This window comes from Arachis hypogaea, chromosome 14, assembly GCF_003086295.3.
Source record: "Arachis hypogaea cultivar Tifrunner chromosome 14, arahy.Tifrunner.gnm2.J5K5, whole genome shotgun sequence".
Lineage (NCBI taxonomy): Eukaryota > Viridiplantae > Streptophyta > Magnoliopsida > Fabales > Fabaceae > Arachis > Arachis hypogaea.
The window spans coordinates 81587308-81608640 of NC_092049.1; the positions used below are offsets into that span (position 1 = coordinate 81587308).

The following is a 21333-nucleotide window of genomic DNA, read 5'->3' on the forward strand; positions in this document are numbered from 1 at the left end:
AAAGTACAGTGAGTGAAGTGATCAAGTAACAGTGGGGTGAACTCTAAATCATATGCTCATGCAAGGGCTTCAGTGCTCACTAGTCCTTACATATTGGGAGTCGTAGGTCTTAGAATTTTCATCCAAATGGTATCATGGAGATCTCTTTATATGTAATCACCTTGAAGCAGCTTATAGTTTCTGTGCTTTGGCCTCGACTCTAAGTATCATGTCTCAAAGCGGCTCTTTAGATAAGCTTTCAATCAATACTCCTAAACCAGTTGGTTTTAAGGTATTAGGTGTTAAAGCACCCCTAAGGATTTACTTGCTCAAGCCTCTTTCCTTGACACACTTCAACCACAAGCATTTACTAGGATAACAACTCTTTGAGTTTTTGTTTCTTTCTTTCTTTTTTTTTTTTTTGCCTAGTAATTGATGCTCAGAGCCTTGGGCCATGTTCTTTTTGTTTTTGCATTTTCTTTTCTTTCTTTTGTTTTGTTTGCTGCTTCTTGGATCAATAAGTTTTTGAGAATCTCCACAATACTTCTTTGAACTTCATGTCCCGCCTATGAGCTCCCATGCAAGTTTTCACAAGCATGTAACCTCAATACATAATCATACGACTAGAACCACCACTTCTCCTAATCTTTTGCTTGCCTCAAAATTGTTTAATTCCTCAATCCTTCTTTTCAAAGAACTTTCATGTGATGCATTTCTTGGAAATTGAGTGCAAACAAGTTTTGAAGATGAGAATGTTGTGAATGATCAAACATCTTGCTTATTGAATTATAAAGAAAGACTATGCTATGCAGGCAGGGGTAATTAAAAAAAAAACTATGCTATGCAGATAGGCAGGGCAGATCAGAATACAATCCAACTTTCAATTACAGCAATATTTGATGCAAAACAATGACTTAACAATACAACCTGTTGAAGTTTACTTGCTTTCCTTCTTCTCATCATCATCATTGTTGGCCTTTAGGCTCATCTTTTGTTTCTTTGGTTGATGATGCTTAATCCTTCTAACAGCTTTTATGGACCTCTGCAATGATATTGAAAGTTGCTTGTTTCCCAAGCACTTGAAAAATGGTTAGCTTGCATGATTTATTTGTGGACCTTTGTACTTACTTTGGTGTGGGAACACCAAACTTAGTACCTTGCCAATGCATTAGATTAACCATGTGTGAAACTCTTTTTCTTCTTTTTCAAAAGCAATAAGACTGAAAACTAAGAAACAGCAGAATAGTTGACTAGTTTATCCAACATGCTTGAAGCCAGCATTATGCAGAAGGTGAGAGTGTGTTTTATGATGAGATTCTGGTGGGACACCAAACTTAGAATCCTTCATTCTCCCTTAGATTGTTTTGGTGTGCAACACCAAACTTAGCTTCTTGCATTATAGATAAAACTAATTAAAAATTTTTTTATTAAAATAGTTATGAACAGAAAACTACCTCGGGTTGGGTTGCCTCCCAACAAGCGCTCTTTTATTGTCACTAGCTTGACATCCTTCATCCTCTGATCATGGAAGTTGAGGTCTCTGTTGCCTTTGGTTTCCTCCTCTTACCGTAGGCTTCTCCTTGTTTTCCATAACTGCTTTCCCTTTCAACTCAGCAGCTTTTTCATTGTTCTTCGAGTCATCTTCAGTGGCTTTTAGGGATATATTTCCCTCTCTCTGTATGAATGGATGTACTCCTTCTTTCATCTTGATGTGTTGCTGGGGTGAGGAGAATTTGGCTAAAAACTTGGCAACCAATTCATCCCAACTAGTTATACTTCCTTGGGGAAAGGTTTCAAGCCATTGTGCCGCTTCATCCTTCATTGAGAAGGGAAATAACAAGAGCTTAATGGTATCATGGTCTACACCATTGAGATTGACAGCCCCACAAGTTTTCAGAAAAATGGATAGGTGCTGTTTAGAGTCCTCCAAGGGATTTCCACCATAGGAACAATTGTTCTCTATTAGTGTAATGAGTTGTGGCTTCATGTTGTGATGTTCTTCTTTCTCAGAAACTCCTTCTTCCCTGTGACATATAAATCAATCAATAGAAAACACAGTGATTCTCTTGAAAATTGGATGTAGTCGGTTGGGACAAAACTTCAAACAGTTAGTGGGTTAGTCAAAAATTAAAGAAAAAGTGCTTGATCTAGATTACCACCTCACTTAATCATTGTCAATCTAATCAATCCCCGACAACGGCGCCAAAAACTTGATGAGTATTTTGGTGAAAGAATAAATTTCTCCCAAAACACACAAATCTAACCGGCAAGTGTACCGGGTCGCATCAAGTAATAAAAACTCACGGGAGTGAGGTCGATCCCACAGGGATTGAAGGATTGAGCAATTTTAGCTTAGTGGTTAATTTAGTCAAGCGAATCAAGAATTGGTTGAGTGTTTTGTGATTTGCAAAAATTAAATTGCATGGAAGTAAAGAGAACAGGGAATTAAAATGCTGAATCTTAAAGAACAAGAAATTAAATAGCAGAAACTTAGAATGCAAGAAATGTAAATTGCGGAATCTTAAAGTGCAAGAAATGTAAACGGCTGGAATTGTAAAGGGAATTGGGGATTGGATTTGCAGAATTTAAACAAGGAAAAGTAAATTGCATCAAACAAAAGAGTAAAAGAAGGTTTGGGTTGAATCGGATCTTGAAGCAGTAAAGTAAATGAACATTAAAAGCAAGAAACAAAATGTAAATTAGGAGTTCAGATCTCAGGGCCCAGAGACTAGAAAACCAAGTCTAGATCTCAATGCCTTCCTAGATCCAACAAGAACAATTGCAAGGGAATTGTAAATTGCAAGGAAAGTAGATGAGAATCAAGTAACAGAAACGGAAATTCAATTGCAGTAAATAAACAGAGAGATCCAAGGATGAGATTGAAACAGAATTTCTTCAATTCTCCAACCCAAGATCCAAGACAATTATAATTGAAATTGAAAGCAATAAAACTAAGAGGAAGAGAAATGAATTCTCCTTCCCCAAGACAAAGAAATTAAAGATCACTCAATATCCAAAGCTCTCCGAAGAACTTGAATTCTATCCTATTTATACACTTTCTTCCAATGATCTTCAAGCCTTGAGTTGGGCCTTTGCTCTTGGTGGAATTGGGTTGAAAGAGGCCTTGGTTGATTGCTCTTGAAGTTTGGAGAAGAACCAAAGTGAACCAATTGAACCGGGTTTGAGTTTTGCAAAAGTTGGACCAAAAGTTTGAGCAAAAGTTAGGGGTCTAACTTTTGCTCTAACTTTTCATATCAGCTAACACCACTTTGCTGATATGAACGTTGGTGCCAACGTTAGGGGTCTAACTTTGGTCCTAACGTTGGCCTTGCCTTGTGTACTTGTGGCGCCAACGTTAGCCACCAAGTTAGGGGGCTAACGTTGGCGCAAACTTTTGGTGTCCAGGGGAGAATTTCATGTGCCAACGTTAGCCTCAAAGTTAGGGGGCTCACGTTGGCGCAAACTTTTGGTGCCCAGGGTAGAATTTCATGTGCCAACGTTAGCCTCAAAGTTAGGGGGCTAACGTTGGCGCAAACTTTTGGTGCCCAGGGGAGAATTTCATGTGCCAACGTTAGCCTCAAAGTTAGGGGGCTAACGTTGGCGCAAACTTTTGATACCCAGGGAGTGATTTTCAAGTTCCAACATTAGCCTCCAAGTTAGGGGCCTAACGTTGGGGCTAACTTTTCAACCAAAAGTTTGTGCAAAAGTTTGATGCTAACTTTAGGTCCAGCTTTTTGCTTCCTGGTTCAATTTCACTTATTCCATTGTCTTCTCTTTACTCCTAGCTATTCCTTCTTGCTTCAACCTTTCTCCAAGCTTTCTTCACCTATAATTAATCAACCAAACACATCAAAGCTATGCTTAAAATCATGAGATATTCATTCTTTCATAATATGCAACAATTATAGCATAAAACCTCATGAAATGGCATGAATTCATACATGGTTGATTCAATCAAGGGAAACATGAAAATCTACCTAATTGGCTTGCTTGTAGCTCAAGAAAGTGCATAATTCTAATGAAAACAAAAGAAAAAGACTAGTTAAAATAGGCTAAGATGACTTGTCATCAGGCAACTCTCTGGATTTTATGCTGGGCACTTGCATCAATACAGCGACGCGTACGCGTAGTCTAGGCGCACGCGTGAGAGGATAAAAATTGTGAGTGATGCGTGTGCGTCGGAGTATGTTTTACCAAAAATTTTACTAAGTTAAAAAGCTGCAGGATTACATTTTCAAACCCCAAACTTCCGACACACATAACTTCTTCTACAAAATTCTTTTTTCAACTATTTTTAGACCATTGGAAAGATTGTTGAATGAACTTTCATAAAAATTTAATTTTGAAAAATTCCTAACTCTGAGGACTGAGTTACGGACCGCCAAAGTTGGTAAAAAAATTATTTTTACCCAAAAATAGAAATCACCAATTTTTTCAATGTTCACAAGCCAAATTCATTTTCACTCATCCAAATGACCGCAACCCAACCGCATTCACATAATTACACTCAACCAAAACCAAACCTACCTCATCTACACAATTTCACCCATAACTATCAAATTCCACACCTCAATTCCTCAAACCTTATTATTCAATAATTAAACCAATTATTCACACATTCAATATATAAAATCCATCCAATCTCTTATATCATTACGCAATACTCACATCAACTTACCTTTCTTACCTCTTTTTGGCCTCCAACCTAAGATTCACGGCCTCCGACCCAAATTCACAATTTAAATGCATATTCCACAAACCAATATTCATTATCCAATTCATCAAATCCTCAACACACCAAACATACAAATTCACACAATTCTCAACCCAATTATTAATTTACATTACATATCAACTATGCATATTAGTACCAACTATTTACATAATCCAAGCTTAATCATAGGGGCATCTAGCCTAGGAATTCTCATCACACCACACGGTACTTAAATGAAACTTAAACCATACCTCTTGTAGCTAAAATAATTGAGCTTCTTCTTGAGAGTCTCCACCAATCCTTAGCTCCAAGCCTCACCAAAGCTCCTCAAGCAATATCAATCTTTCAATTGTGCACCAAAATCACCCAATATTCTAACATAATCAATTTTCACACTTATAATCAACCTAGGGTTCATAAAATTGATAAATCACAAGGGTTTGAGTACTTCTTACCTCAGCCCATATTAAATAGAGATAGCACCCACTTAGAATCCATGTTAGAGTATCCCTAAACAACCAAAATCACAATATTTTAATACTAACTATCCAAAAACACATAACAGTGGGGAATTTTTTAAATTGGGTAGAGATGAATAGATTACTTACCACAATAAGTAGATAGAATCGAAGAGGATAAGAAGAGCAATGTGTGTTTGCAAACGGCTCGTCAATCAGAGTTCCGAATTAAAAGTTATGTGATTTGAAGTTTGATGGAGATAGGATTTTCTCTCTTCTTCCTCTCTTCTTTATTTTAGCGCCCCTCCTTCTCATTTTTAGGATTTATGAGCTGAAATACTCATAACTAATGTTTATATATATTGGGTCTTGGGTCCGGTTCACTTGATTTAGTTCGTTGGCCCAATTTTGGGGCAAAACCATTAAGATTAGAGCTTTAAACCGTATTTTAAATATTTTTATGTTCCCAAATTATAAATTCTTATTTTTTAAAATTATTCACTTCTAATTAATTGTCTCAACCACAGTACCGAACAGATTACAGCCGGTACTGCCAGTCAAATTTCCAGTGCGCATTTTTTATTCAGAAAACTATATTTTCTAACTCAAAAAAATTCACTAAGTCCAAATATCATATTTAAATTATCAAATTCCAATTGCTAGATTTTCTAACCATATTTGCTCTTATTTAATTAATTACGGTTTGACCGAATTTTACATAATTCACTGGAGGATGGACTCCTTTGATTGATTTTCTCACATTCTTTTGTAGAAATTTGCATTGCTTCACTTGTGAGGGAGTTTGTTTGTTCCTCTGCCCAACACTTAGTAATCAACTCCACATCTCTATCTATATTTTTTACACTCATTTTTATATCTTGTATGCAAGTTTGAGTAATATTCCTTAATTCTTCTACGGCAAGCTCAGTTGAGTGATGATCGATCCCATGAGAATTGATGGACTGAGCAATAATGGTTGAATGATTAGCTTAGTTAGACAGGCTGAAAAAGTTGTTTGGTGGTTTAAAATTGCATAAAGCAGTAAATCAGAAAGTAAAAAAGCAAATAAGAGATTTGGTATGAAAATAGTGAGAGAAAACAATTAAGGTATCGGAGATGTTTATTTTTTTGGATTAAGTTTTCTTACTAACTATTTTAACAATGCAAGATTCATTCTATGGCAAACTGTAAATGACTAAACCCTAATGTCTTAGTGATTTAGTCTCCTCTAACCTTCATTAACCGCCACTGTCGTGGTCACTTAATTCCGATTAGAAGGTTAAAGCCAAGACTAGTTTATGGCCACAAAAATTCTAATTACCCAAAGATAACATGATTATATGTCACATATCTCATTAGTTTATGTAATTAGTAATTTAGGAGGAATTTACTTCTAACCTGTTGTTCAAGCGAGATAACTCTTTCAAGAATCACAAGAACACATATAGAAAAAATGGTCATACTTTCGTTCCACCCAGATTCATAAAATAAAGAACGAAAGTAATCCTTGAAACTGAATTAATACATTAATTAAAATAGAAAAGCAATAGTCTTAATCCATAGAAGATAAATAGAGCTCCTAACCTTAACAATGGAGGTTTAGTTACTCATGGAGAAAATAAACCCTAATAGAGAAAAGTATGAATGTGCGGAAGAGGAGAGGATCCCCTCCGGGAGAGGTTGCCCTAAGGGTTGAATCCTTTTCATTTTATAACTAATACTAATTTGATTTGAAACTAAAATAAAATATTAAATTCTAAATCTAAAAAGATTTTATTTGTAAATAAAAATAACTAAAATTAGATAAAAGATAACAATTAAAAGTTAAATCCCACTAAAGATGCTCCTTTGGGTGAGGTTAACCCGTATTCTGGTGTTTAGTTGGAGTTTAGATAGCATTCAATGCCGGAAATGGGTAGTAAGTTCAGTCTTCCTGGGTGCTAAATGCCAGGAGAAAAGTATGGACTATTATATATCGTTGAAAAGCTCTAGAAGTTGGCTTTCCAACGCCTTTAAAACCTCATCAATTGGACCTTTGTAACTCAGGTTATGCTTGTTGAAATGCAAGGAGGTCATGGTTGATAGCATCCACTTTCTTCCATTGTTTTTGCACAAAACTCTGTCAAATTTGTTCGAATTTCACCTGAAATAATAAAAATACCAAAACAACTCAAAGTAGCATCCAAAAAAGATTTTAACACTAAAATATAACAAAATTTATTTAATTTTAACTAAAAATAACTAAAAAATAAGGAAAATGAGTACAAGATGCTCACGCATCAATCTTTTATAAGGCAATTTATATGTGATAGTGATAATTCAAGAGTAATACCCTAAATAGGTCCCAAAGAGTTCACAAACAGATTTGTCTCCAACAAAATTTAACTAAAATTTTGACTCTGACGTTTTTAGTTATACACCAGATACGTCCCCATGGCAATTTGACCCGGTCAGGACATCCTACGTGGAGGTTAACAGGCTGACGTGTCAGGTTAACTGCCATGTGTAACCTCTAGGACAATTTGGTCCCCATCCAAGCTGGACAAAATGACGTCGTATTGGATTATGAGGCGAACGGTGTCGTTTCGTGGAGGACAAATTCGTCCCCACCATGGAAGGCAGAGTTGCAAAATAGCAATGTTTTAAATGGGGGACCTATCTGCCTGTTCGAAGGGACCTATCTGTCCAATGATTATGCTTCTATAGGGACCTATTTGTCTGATAACCTAATGTTTGGGGACCTATCTGACCTATAATTAGTGGCATTACCCTCGAATATATTCATTGCCTTTTTTTGGTTTCATTGAAAAGACAGGTTGATGTATCTTGACCTATTAGCTTGCAAAATTTTAATCCTCCCTCTCATGACACTCAAATTGAAGATTCTCCTTCACATGCCACAAAAAATGTCTCAGACAATCCCAAAGTATGCTAATTTTGAATGACTTAATTTGTATGTTGAACGATGGCTTGGAAGAGAGAGTGAAGCAGTTAGAGAATCTGTTGTTGAAGAAGAATGAAGATAGCCAAATTATGAAGAAGCATACTATTTTTGCTTTGTTTAGGGGTATAATAATTAGGGGCGTTGGTAGTTGTAGTTGTGTTTTGTATGTATGTGGTGGTTGTTTAGGCAAGTTTTAATTAAGTGTTGATTATTGTTAGATTGAAATGTCTCATTATATTTAGATGAATATGCATGAAATCAATGGTGGTGAAATAGTATAAAAAAAAGCACATTGCTTTTGGTTTGTTTCATCTATTTATCAAAATAGTTACATAACTGATAATCAAAATATTGTAACCACACAAGTAGCTAAATTCATTAGCAACATAAACCAAATCTCACAAAAGAAGATTTATTTCCTTCAATATAGATTAAACCAAACCAACCCAAACAACAAAAGGTCTATTTCCTCCAACGTAACAAAATATGGTGTTGGAATCCTTAAAAGCATCATTTCTTCGTAGACTACTTCAATTCCGGTGTTGGAATAAATTTAAACAATTTAGATGTTGTGCCACTAGTTGCAGTTGCCATGGTCTCAGCACTAACACTCTTCTAAGTCTTAGGCCTGATTACTATTTGCTTTGGACGTCTAAAAGGTTGCTGAGCCTGGAATTAACAAAATTATTATGAGGATGTTTCATACAGATTTCAACATAGGCATTAAGTCATTTAAAATTAGCATACTTTGGGATTGCCTGAGACATTTTTTTATGACATCTGAAGGAGAATCTTCAATTTGAGTGTCATGAGAGGGAGGATTAGAATTTTGTAAGCTATCAGCTCCAGATACATCAGCTAGTGTTTTCAATGAAACAAAAAAAAAACAATGAATATATTTGAAGGTAATGTCACTAATTATAGTTCAGATAGGTCCCCAAACATTAGGTTATCAGACAAATAGGTCCCTATAAAAGCATAATCATTGGGCAGATAGGTCCCTCAAACAGACAGATAGGTCCCCATTTAAAACGTCGCCATTTCGCAACGCTACCTTCCATGCTGGGGACGAATTTGTCCTCTACGAAACGACGTCGTTCGCCTCAAGATCCAATACGACGTCGTTTTGTCTAGCTTGGATGGGGACCAAATTGTCCTGGAGGTGACACGTGGCAGTTAACTTGAAATGCCGGCCCATTAACCTCCACGTAGGACATTCTGACCGGGTTAAAAGTCCATGGGGATATATCTGGTGTATAACTAAAAACGTCAGGGTCAAAATTTTAGGTAAATTTTATTGAGAACAAATTTATCTGACCGTGAATTTTTTGGGACCTATTTGAAATATTACTTATAATTCAATGAATAAAATGATAGAGTAGTGATATAAAGGGTTTTTTTTTTAACATGATCCCAAAATTCCAATGAAAAGTGAATTTAGTTAGAACATGCGCATATTATTCAATCGTTTTCCAATAAAACAATAATTTTAAAACACTAAAGAAATGGAAGAAATTAAACTTTTGCAATAGTAGCTAACATGAATTAGTTGCGGCTACCCTGTCGTGGCTTAAAAAGGTAATACTTTTCAGTTTTTCCACCATGCGGAAATATTTATCCACTGTTTTTGTTAGCTTGGAGACATTATTTGAGATGTTGATTTGACGTACCATGTAACGAACACAATCCTTAATTCAGAGAAAGGTTGCCTGATAAAGACAAGAGTTAATACCACTTTAATTATGTAGCTCCTTTTGGATGGTGTTTGACATACACATGGAGTAAAGCTTAGATAATTTACTTTTTGAAATTGTAATTATGTTTTATTTTAATTCCCAAATTTTTAAGATGTCAATTTAATTAATGTTTAAAGTTATATTTTATAGGTCATTTTAGTCCTTCAAATGATATCATTTAGGTCATTTTACTCTGTGAAATAATTCAACAAAATTAATTAAAATTTAAAAACTAAACTGATAATTTTAATTTTAAAATTACAGAAATTAAAGTGACATGCGCTTATAATTTTAAAGAAGTAAATGGAATATTGTTTACGCATTTCATTAAAAAAGAATTGTCTTTATTCAGGTTTAGTTTCCTTATTATGCGTGCATGCCTTTGTCTTGTTGCTCATGAGTCATGACAATGCAATAAAATGGGGCAATAACAGCTCCACTACAGTGACTACATGAAAGAAACCTTCATCAATATTGCTTCGGCTCCAAGAACATCGGTTGAGAGAGAGTAACATCTGACCAAAAACTCTTAAGGAGCCTTCATTCTTTAATTTAAGAGAAAGTATAAAACATTAAATTTTAATTAGTTAGAGTTTAATTTTATAATTTAGAATTTAGAATTAATGATCTATGATTTAGCATCCAGATTTAAGATAAATAAAATAATTTAAAAAAATTGACTAATGTGAAATGAAAAAAGTTGATTTTCTAGTATTACAGTAATGCTAGAAAAAAAAATCAAACTTACTTTATTTAACATTTATTAATTATAACGATAATTAATAAATAATAAATAAGATAAATTTTAATTGTTTATTTTGACTGATTTTTTGTATCTTCTTAATATTACTTCTATTCTTATTAATAATTTAATTTGATATCAAGCGAACTTAAGGTTGGATTATGGTATTAAATTAAAGGGCCCAATGAAATTATCATTTGATGGATTCAAGATAGAGAGCAATTGCCTGAAAAGATATAGAGGAGTTGGGAATAATTCTATGATAAAATGAAAATCTACGTAACCTTTTATTGGCCTTGTATACTAGTTTATTACTTTATTTTTAATTGTGAAAGATGGTTGGTGAAAATTATAAGGAATATAATCAGACATTGTAAATACTTAAAGAAATCTTAAAATATACTTTAGTTTTAATAATATTTTAAATATTGAGCACATACTTAAAACCTAGCTATCTGAATTTTTGTTAAAAAAGTAACACAAATGAGCTTTTTACTTTTCAATAACCTTTTCTTTGATATGATGGATTTTACTTATTTCACTTTTGCTAGCTATCTATCACAATAAATTGACAAACGTGTTCAATTCCTTTTTACTAGAGAACTCCAATCTTTTCCGGATGTCAATTTTCATGCACATAAAATAAAAAGTGCGTTAAATCCACTCTTAAATCTTGCAAAATTAAAGTTTGACTTGTGGAAGAAGGAGGTCAATGAGTCAAGCGTAAATAATTGATTGTCTTGGACACCACTCTTGAGTTGTTCTAACAACTGATCTCACAAAAAATAATATAAAAAAAGAAAGCACCTGAAGAAGCTCTTGTATGTATATGGTTAAGCTTCTCCTGGAAATATATAGTAGATAATTATTGCACCAACCACATTGTATCATTCCTCTATAAATTTGCCAACTAATGAGTTCAGTTTCATCAACACTTCAAAGTTCCAACTCTAATAGTGTTCATAAACATCACACACACTCTCTCTTTCTCTCTCTAGAATTGGAAAAAAAAATGGGAGCTACTCTTCCTCTTCATCAATCATGTACATTATTCCCATCATTATTGTTGCTTTTCATCTCTTTTATTATCATCCCTCAGCTTGTACTAGGGAGCACTACAAGGCACTACCATTTTGATGTATGTCTCAAAATCTTAGATGAACTTATTTTAAAACTCTACCTTAGGCTAAAAAATTTATCATTTCCATTATTATTTATTTAACAATAAAAAATATTAGATATACACTAAATTTAAAATTAATTATCAAAATTAACTATTATATATTTGTGTATGAATATATATATACATGTAATTTAATCAATTTTTAATGTATATTTTATTCTAATGATTAATTTTAATAGTGAATTTTAGTACATACTAGAACGATTATTTTAGAATAATCCTTTGTAATGGTTTGGATTCTATGGTGTAGATAAAGTACGAAAATGTGACAAGGCTATGCCATACGAAGAGTATGGTCACAGTGAATGGTCAGTTTCCTGGACCACGCATTGTTGCAAGGGAGGGTGATCGTCTTCTTATCAAAGTTGTCAACCATGTTCAGAACAACATCACCATCCACTGGTAAAAATAATTTATGCTTTAAGAGGCTTTATATGAACACAAAGTAGTTATAAAAGAAAAACCCACTAGTTATTAAAAACAGACCACAATAAACCAAAGTGAATTGTTGTAAGTGTCCTTTTAATATATTTCTTATAGAAGAAATAGAGTTAAATCCCCCGCCCCCTCTATTTATTAAAACTTATTTTTAGAAAATAATTTTTTAAACGTTATAGCATTTGTATATGTTTAGTGAATCAAACTAAAAATAATTTTTAATAAGTACCAATAACAATAATTATGTTTAATAAAATAAATTTTAAAATTTAGAAAGATCATGACGAATATAAGAGTAAATTTGATTATTTATTATATATGAGATTATATTAATTTTTTTAAGTTTAGTAAGAACTAACTATTTTAAAAAAAATTCTCTCTTAAATACTTTTAAAAATAAAAACTACAAATAATAAACACATATAATTTTTTATTTACTAAAAAATATAAACACCTCTTAAAAAAATTTATAAAACCAAGCTTTAATGTCAACATGATGTCCAATTGTCTAAGCCTTATAAGGATGATTAGAGTATTATTATTTGGAAAAGTCTAGGGCCAGCAACTTTTGTATTTTCTGGCCAGCACTTAACCATCAAAACAAAAGTGGGTGATTTCTCACCATTAGATGTAATCTCACACTATTAAAAACACTATTGATGGCCAATTGATGGTTACAAAACATCAAAATTGCTAGTCCCCTAGCATTCCTCTTATTATTTTACTTTATCATCTTTGTCAAAAGGAGCTTAATCTATCTTTAATTAGTAGCTCTAATAAATCTCTATTTCGGCCTTTTGACAACTTTTTGAGTTTTATAAATTCCTTTTCTCACTAATTTTAATTACACTTGAAGTTTTTAACCATGAAAATCATGAGACAAAATAGTTTTGTTTAGGACTTAAAATGACTTAAAAAAATTTCACTTAACAAGTTAGTTCTTTGAATGTTCAAAATAAATTGGACATCTTGTTATTCCTTTATTCCTTTTATCTAGAAAAAGTATAACTTGCCACTTTTTCCCTCAAATAGTAAGAAACGAACTTGTCATTTTAAATCTCCATGATTTACTTTGAGTTTTGCCACGCATAAACTACTAACCTTTAATATTTGATAACCAAATAAATTTAGCCAAAATCAATTAAAATTTATTATATTTAGTATTCATTAATAGTTGTAGCAATTAATAAATGCTAAATAAAAAAATTTCTAGCTTTTTTTCTTTTGGTCTTTCTATCATTATCGTAACCCAAAATAGTAAACAAAATTAGAGATGAGCTTAATGACAAAACACCTGGTACGGTTTTGTTGCAAATAGGCATGGAATTCGACAACTTCGATCAGGGTGGGCTGATGGGCCAGCATATGTTACACAATGCCCGATTCAAACAGGCCGAAGTTATGTCTACAATTTCACAATTGTGGGTCAAAGAGGCACTCTCTTTTGGCATGCTCACATTTCATGGCTGAGATCAACTGTCTATGGTCCTCTCATTATTCTTCCAAAGCATGGTGTTCCATATCCTTTCACCAAACCGTACAAGGAAGTTCCCATCATTTTTGGTATGTAATAATTAATTAGAGGATCAACAAAAAACACCCTTCTTGTGTATGTCCTTATTAATTTGGTGATCTACATACATTCACTATTTAAAAAATTTTCAGGAGAATGGTTTAATGCAGATCCTGAAGTAGTGATAGCACAGGCATTACAAACAGGTGGAGGTCCAAATGTATCTGATGCTTATACTATCAATGGACTTCCAGGGCCATTGTATAACTGCTCTGATAAAGGTACCAAGTTCCAAACAAATGTCACACAAAACAATTTTTCATATTCAATACTTGTTTAAAATGACAAAATTGGAGTGTTTTATTTGCAGATACATTCAAGTTAAGGGTGAAGACAGGGAAAACCTACCTGCTCCGTTTGATTAACGCTGCACTCAACGACGAACTCTTCTTTAGCATCGCAGACCACACCCTCACAGTTGTTGATGTAGATGCAATTTACGTGAAACCATTTGAAACAAACACTGTTCTCATCGCACCAGGCCAAACTACAAACGTTCTTCTCAAAACAAAACCCCACTATCCTAACGCTACATTCTTCATGAGTGCTAGACCATATGCAACTGGCCAAGGAACCTTCGACAATTCAACCGTTTCCGGAATCTTGGAATACCAGGTCCCACCGAATATTCTTCTCCATTCAACAAAGATTCCCCTCTTTAAACCCACTCTCCCTGCCCTCAACGACACTTCTTTCGCAACAAAATTTACCAACAAACTTCGCAGCCTTGCGAGCCCTCAGTTCCCGGCTAACGTTCCCCAGAATGTCGATCGACACTTCTTCTTCACAGTCGGCCTCGGTAATGTTACAATATATTTCAAATATTATATATTAAAAAATCTTAAGGGCTAATATTCCACAATTATCATTAGTAATATTGATTGAGACATGTATTGGAATAGAGTTATGTTATTTGTACACTAAAATTAGTTACCAAAGTCAGCTATTAGTATAAAATATATGTTTAAATATAAATATACATTAAAAATAAATTAAACACATATATTTATAGCTATTAGTATAAAATATATGTTTAAATATAAATACACATTAAAAATAAATTAAACACATATATTTATACATAAATATATTGATGATTAATTTTAGTGACTGATTTTTATCTACAAATAACATTTTATTTAAAATAATACATGAAATATGGATATTTGTCTTCTAAATTCTATTATAGAAAAGGAACATTTGAAATAATTAGTTTTAAAATATCCGTAACTATACTAAAAAAATCAAAAAATTATTTAAGTATTTTGTTTTCAATTATGTTATTTATATATACTAATATAAAATACATATATAAATTCATAATAAAAATAAATTAAATTATACTATATTTATATATAAATATACTAACAGTTAATTTTAGTAATTAATTTTAATGTATAAATAATATTTTTATTTTATTTTTTATAAGTTAAGTAAAATGAACTATTACCATGTTAATTTTATATTTATTTATAAACAACAAAAAAAATTATTTCATTAGGTGAAAATGGTTAGATGAATCAAACACCATTGTTTATTTATATAATGTGGTCCTAAATATATTTGAACAGGTACAAGTCCTTGCGACCATAACCAAACTTGTCAAGGGCCTAACGGAACCAAGTTCGCTGCATCGGTGAACAACGTGTCGTTCACGCTCCCAGTAACTACTTCTCTTCTTGAAGCCCACCATTCTGGTCAATCATTTGGTATATACTCGTCTAACTTTCCCGTTAGTCCCTTGATCCCATTCAACTACACTGGAACTCCACCCAACAACACTATGGTTAACAATGGAACCAAGTTAGCGGTTCTTCCATTCAACACGAGTGTGGAGCTTGTATTGCAGGACACTAGCATTCTTGGTGCTGAAAGCCACCCTCTGCATTTGCATGGTTTCAATTTCTTTGTTGTTGGACAAGGATTTGGTAACTTCGATCCGAATAAGGACCCTGCGAAATTCAATCTTGTTGATCCAGTTGAAAGGAACACCGTAGGAGTCCCTTCTGGTGGATGGGTGGCTATTCGGTTCTTAGCAGATAACCCTGGTAAGTTTAAACAACATTATTCTATACCGGATTATTCGGTTCATAGCTATGATAAGTTGATGAAACCATTTTATTACGCTGGAATCGATGTATGCTACATTATTCTAGTTAATTCCATTAACGTTTCAAAAAATATTCCTCTAATATTTTTTTATCAATATTAATTAATATTTTATGTGAACATTTTATTTTTAAATTATTAAAGTTTAAAATTAAAAATTTAGAGTCTAAAATTAAATACTTAAAATTTAACCAGAAATTATACATAAAAATAAAAAATATTAAGAGTTAATATTTTTATTAATATTAACTAATACTTTATTTTATTTATAATTTAATATAAAAATATTTTTATTGATTAAAAATTATTTAAAAATATTAAATTTTTATTAGTTAAATAACATTGCTCGTAAAAATGCCTTTAGTTGAATATTAACAAAAGAATAACAAAATTTTATTGATGATATGGCATTCTCCTTGCGATGCAATTGCAAAGTAGTGCGTATACGTTACCGTCAAAGTGTAATTACGTGACTCATATATCTAATATATTTATATGAGATATATTAATGATTACGTGTGCAGGAGTATGGTTCATGCATTGTCACCTTGAGGTTCACACAAGCTGGGGTCTAAAGATGGCTTGGGTTGTGTTGGATGGAGAACTACCGCAACAGAAGCTGCTTCCACCACCTGCTGATCTTCCAAAGTGCTGAAACATTCAATGGGATCGGAATTCTAGTTAAATCTATTTTACCTTTATTTTGGATTCTTTTCTATTTTCTCTTTCTTTGTATTGTTTTCACTTATTTATTTCCCTCTTTTTCAATGGCCCATTTTGGCATTCTTCATGGGTTCACAGGTTGTCAGTTTGTTATTACTAGTTCAATTTTTTTCATTGAGGGGATGAGTTGAATTGATATAGAAAATGTAATGGTGCCTCTATAATAACATCTTTGTCTTCAAAGCTGTAATGCTCCTTATTTCCAATGAATTATTAATTTTAATAATCCAAGAACTAGATTTTTTTATGGAATTAATAATTATTAATTTTGTATTTTTTAAAATTTAAAATTTAAATCATCATTAGTTAATGACAATTCATTAATATGGAATGCAATTAAAAAATACTTGTTGATTTGTTATTGTTTAAACTCTTGTAGGTTATTTAGTGGAATTGGTTTTTTATTATTTATTTATCTTAACCAAAACTATACAAAAGTTCATTGGATTATAACAAATTTTGCTAAAACATAGTCAGATCACTATGCGGCCGATTGTGCTCTTTTCTGATTCTAATATTATTCAATTATGTTAAACGTAAACAAAAAATCAGTCACAAATTTAATTATCGATATTCAAAATTAATAATATTTTAGTGTTTAATTTGCTTTTTAAAATAAAAAATTAAAAAAATAAATTAATTCCTGATTTTTTAGTTCGCAGACATTTATATTTTTAAAAATTTAAAAATACATTTAACTGTTTTACCTTTTTAAAATTTGGACACATCAATCTTTGGATTTATTTTGTTCCATTTTAAAAATTCTTTCATATGTGCATCTGTATCAATCAAGTCAGTACAATAGAAATCACATTTTATTTTTTCGTTGGATCTGACAAACCCTGAACATAAGAGATCGACGATATGTCTAGGATTTAAAAAAGTTAAGGACTTAATATATATATTTTCAAATCGTCGAGGACTTAAATGTCCGCAAATATTTTAAATTTATTAAATATTAATTATATTTAATTATTATGATAATAAAAACTCTCTTAACCTTGTTGGTTTGACATATAACCAAGGTTGCGAGAACCGGACCGGTCAATAAACCGGTGAGGTGACTGGTTCACTGGTTTAATGGTTCGACCGGGGTTCAACCGGGGTTCAACCGATTTAATTAAATATTAAATATTTAAATTCAATAATTTCTAACCTAATAAAATTTAAAATTTCACAATTTTACATAATAAATTAGCCATAATTTATCAATAAAAATTCATAAATAACTTTAAACATCAAAATTTATAACTAAATAGATCAAAACACATCTAAATAACAAATACATAATGTTCTACCACCAAATCAAACAACATTGACAAACAATTTTTCAACTAAACAAAGACACCGATCATAAAAAATCATAATCATAATTAAGTGCTTCAAGAAAATAGCAACTCAGAAGACAAAAAAAAATCAGAAAAAAAGCAACTTAGAATTACAGTAATAAGTAATAACCACTAATAATCAAAATTAACCAAAACTCAGAATCACAGTAGCAACTCAAAAATAGCAACTTAGGATTTGTAATCTAATTATCAAAACTAACCAACAAATTAGTAATAACCACTAACTATTGAATTTGCAAACAGAATCACAGTGCTAACTACTGAATTTACAAACAAACAGACTATGAAGTATGAAATCAAACTGCAGTAACAAATTACAGAACAAAAGCATAATTTGAAACTTACAGAAACAGAATTACAAAAACTGATTAATTCATATAAATAACAAAATAAAAAAAATAAAAAGAAGACAGTAATCAACAGAAATTAAATCCAGAAGACAGCAATCAAAAACCAACAATTAACCCAGAAAAAACAACATGCAACAGTCAACATAATTAAATCCAAAAAACCAACAATTAACTCCCAAAAATAAAACTAAAGCAGTGTATGGATTGAGGCTTACAACTCAGAAATTCAGTAACTCAAAATAAGCAGAAATTAATAGACTCAGAATCAGAAATAAAAAAAACCAAATAAAAGTGACTCCGGCATAGAGGGGATCGAAGACAGAGGCTTGATGTGCGCGAGAGAGAGAAAGATCGACGATGAGGATAGAGACACGATTTTAGGGTGGCCGACGACGACGAGGACAGAGGCGGCGACGCTAACAGCAGCTCCGAGCATACCTGGCGATGCGAGGTGAAGGGATCTAGGAGAAGAGGATAGCGACGGCGGGGCTTGACGCTGGCTAAGGAGAAGAGTTCGTCTGTGACGGCGGCGTTGGCCGTTGGCTGCTGCTGGTGGTTGTTTGGGAGAGAGAGAGAGAGAGGCTGCTAGGGTTTCTTCTGTGCGAGAAAAGAGAGAGAGCGAGAGGCTGGGTAGGTGTGTGAGACAGAGAGAAGGGGGAACTGGGGAAGGACTGCATTTTGTTAAACTATATTTTTCTTTTTTTTTTTTCAGCGCCAAACGACGCCGTTTATGATTTGGGGGAGAACCGGTGCCTAATAAAACCCGGCCGGTTCGTCCGGTTCGCCGGTTAACCACCGGTTCGACCGATTTTTTCTCCGGTTTTTTGCAGAACGGTTTTGCAAGTGGACCGGACCGGCTAGGTGACCGGTTACCGGTTAACCCGGTTGAACCAGCTGGTCCGGTCCGGTTTTTAGAACATTGCATATAACATGACTGGTTTACAGTATTTATGGTTTCACACACGTTTTAAAATGAGATGAAAATAAATATAAAAATGTAAATTAAAATGGGTTCATAACTAAACTGTAATGAACTAAAATAGAGAATATCAAAACGAGATTTTATAAAAACCTAAAAACTGAAAATTGAAGAACAAAAAAATAAGAAGGCCGGGAAGAGAAGATTATATTGCAACTACGTTGTAGTGTCGCCAGAACAATAGAGTGGCAGAGGGGTGATCGTCGGAATGCGTCAGAACTTGCCAGAAGAACAGGAGTTCCTACGATTTTATAGTCTCTGGATCGCGAAGAAGAGAAGGTTAGAAAAGAGAATAAGAGAAAAGAGCATAGAAGGGAAAGAGGGGTTGCTCACCAATGGTGGTACGGTGACAGTGGAGGAGAAAAGAGGTGGTTTGTGGTGGTGGTTTGACGCAGAATAAGGAGCGCACCACGCACAGTGGAGAAGAGCACCGTGCCGTGGAGGATCAGAGTGCACCGCACAATGGAGAAGAGTCATTGAGCTACACTGTCGCCATTAGGTTGGAGCTGTGCAATGAAGAGTAAGTGGGTTAGGGATTCTGATTTTGATTATCACGAGAGAATTACCCAAATCAGAGTTACTACACATCCAAGTCTTTTTGGCAACGAAGTCCAAGCAAGTTGGCACAAACCCAACAAAAATCAGTTTCATTAGTGGAGCGTACGAATACACGCTCCAACTACATAAACGTTTCGGCGTTTCTCTCGTCCTTCTCCTTCTTCTTCTACTTCTTCGTGTTTCTCCTTATTCTTCTTTGCATTCCTCTTCCTTCTTCTTTGTGTTCCTCCTCCTTCTTCTTCGCGTTCCTTCTTCTTAGTTTTATTCCTCTCAAGAGAGTAGATCAAGAAGAATTTTGAGAAAATGAAATAAGAAGGAGAAGATAAAGAAAAAAGGATGAAAAAGAAGAAGGAGACGGAGCAGAAGATAGGAAGGAAAAATTCAAGTAAAACGAAACTAAAATGAACTTAAATTAAACTAAGAAATGAATCAAAATTCCTTAAGAAATAAAAAATTTAGCCAATACTTAACAGCAGCATCAAGTGAAGCTCAGTTAATTCACAAATGAACTTAAATTAGTTCAAATTTGAACAAAAAACTAACTAAACAACCACACATGAACAAGTTAGCAAATTCAAATAAAACGAAACCAAATGAACCTAAATTAAACTAAAAAATGACCTAAAATTTCTTAAAGAATAAAAAATTTAGTCAATACTTAACAGCAGTATCAAATGGACCTCAGTTAATTCACAAATGAACCGAAATTAGTTTAGACTTGAACAAAAACTAACTAAACAACCATACATGAACAAGTTCAAAAAATTCAAGCGAGGCGAAACCAAATGAACCTAAATTAAACTAAGAAATAAACTGAAATTTTTTAAGAAAGAAAAAATTTGGTCAATACTTATCAGCAGCATCAAGTGAACCTCAATTAACACATAAATGAACCAAAATTAGTTCAAAATTGAACAAGCAGTCAAAAAGACTCAATCATCAATAAAAATACATTGAATTCATTTTTGGATCCAAATGAACCTCAATTAAACTAAGAAATGAATCGAAATTACTTAAGAAATAAAATATTTGGTCAATACTTATCAGCAGCATTAAGTGAACCTCAATTAACACACAAATGAACTAAAATTAGTTCAGATTTGAACAAACAGTCAAAAAGACTCAATTATCAACAAAAACACATCCAATTTATTTCTGGATCTAAATGAACCTCAATTAAATTAAGAAATGAACCAAAATTACTTAAGGAATAAAAAATTTGCTCAATACTTATTGCAGCATCAAGTAAATCTCAATTAACACACAAATAAACTGAAATTAGTTCAGATTTGAACAAACAGTAAAAAAGACTCAATAATCAACAAAAATGCATCTAATTCATTTCTGGATCTAAATGAATCTCATATAAAATTAGAAATGAATCTAAATTGTTTAATAATGATACCAGAGAAAACCAGAACCAATAAAGTGTTAGCAAAATGTTGGTGTTGTTGGTGATAACGATAATGAAAAAGAAAGATAACAAAAAAAGGAGAAG

General features: G+C 32.9%; 1 protein-coding gene across 1 annotated transcript; it reads left to right on the forward strand.

The window, feature by feature from the left end:
* Positions 1–11493: 11493 nt before the first annotated feature.
* LOC112742653 (laccase-17) lies at positions 11494–16830 on the forward strand. The gene is made up of 7 exons (XM_025791891.3): positions 11494–11711; positions 12007–12158; positions 13513–13757; positions 13860–13988; positions 14078–14566; positions 15339–15815; positions 16401–16830. Exons 1-7 carry the CDS (start codon positions 11586–11588, stop codon positions 16529–16531), a joined length of 1749 nt encoding a protein of 582 aa, XP_025647676.2. The 5' UTR covers positions 11494–11585; the 3' UTR covers positions 16532–16830.
* The last annotated feature ends 4503 nt before the right edge of the window (positions 16831–21333 follow it).

What these genes read in the sequence shown, in the direction of transcription:
- LOC112742653 (XM_025791891.3), top strand. Translation starts at nt 11,586, where the DNA reads ATGGGAGCTACTCTTCCTCTTCATCAATCATGTACATTATTCCCATCA. An exon ending in GGAAGTTCCCATCATTTTTG is followed by an intron (nt 13,758 to 13,859) that starts GTATGTAATAAT and finishes AAAAATTTTCAG; the next exon opens with GAGAATGGTTTAATGCAGAT. An exon ending in GTTCTTAGCAGATAACCCTG is followed by an intron (nt 15,816 to 16,400) that starts GTAAGTTTAAAC and finishes TTACGTGTGCAG; the next exon opens with GAGTATGGTTCATGCATTGT.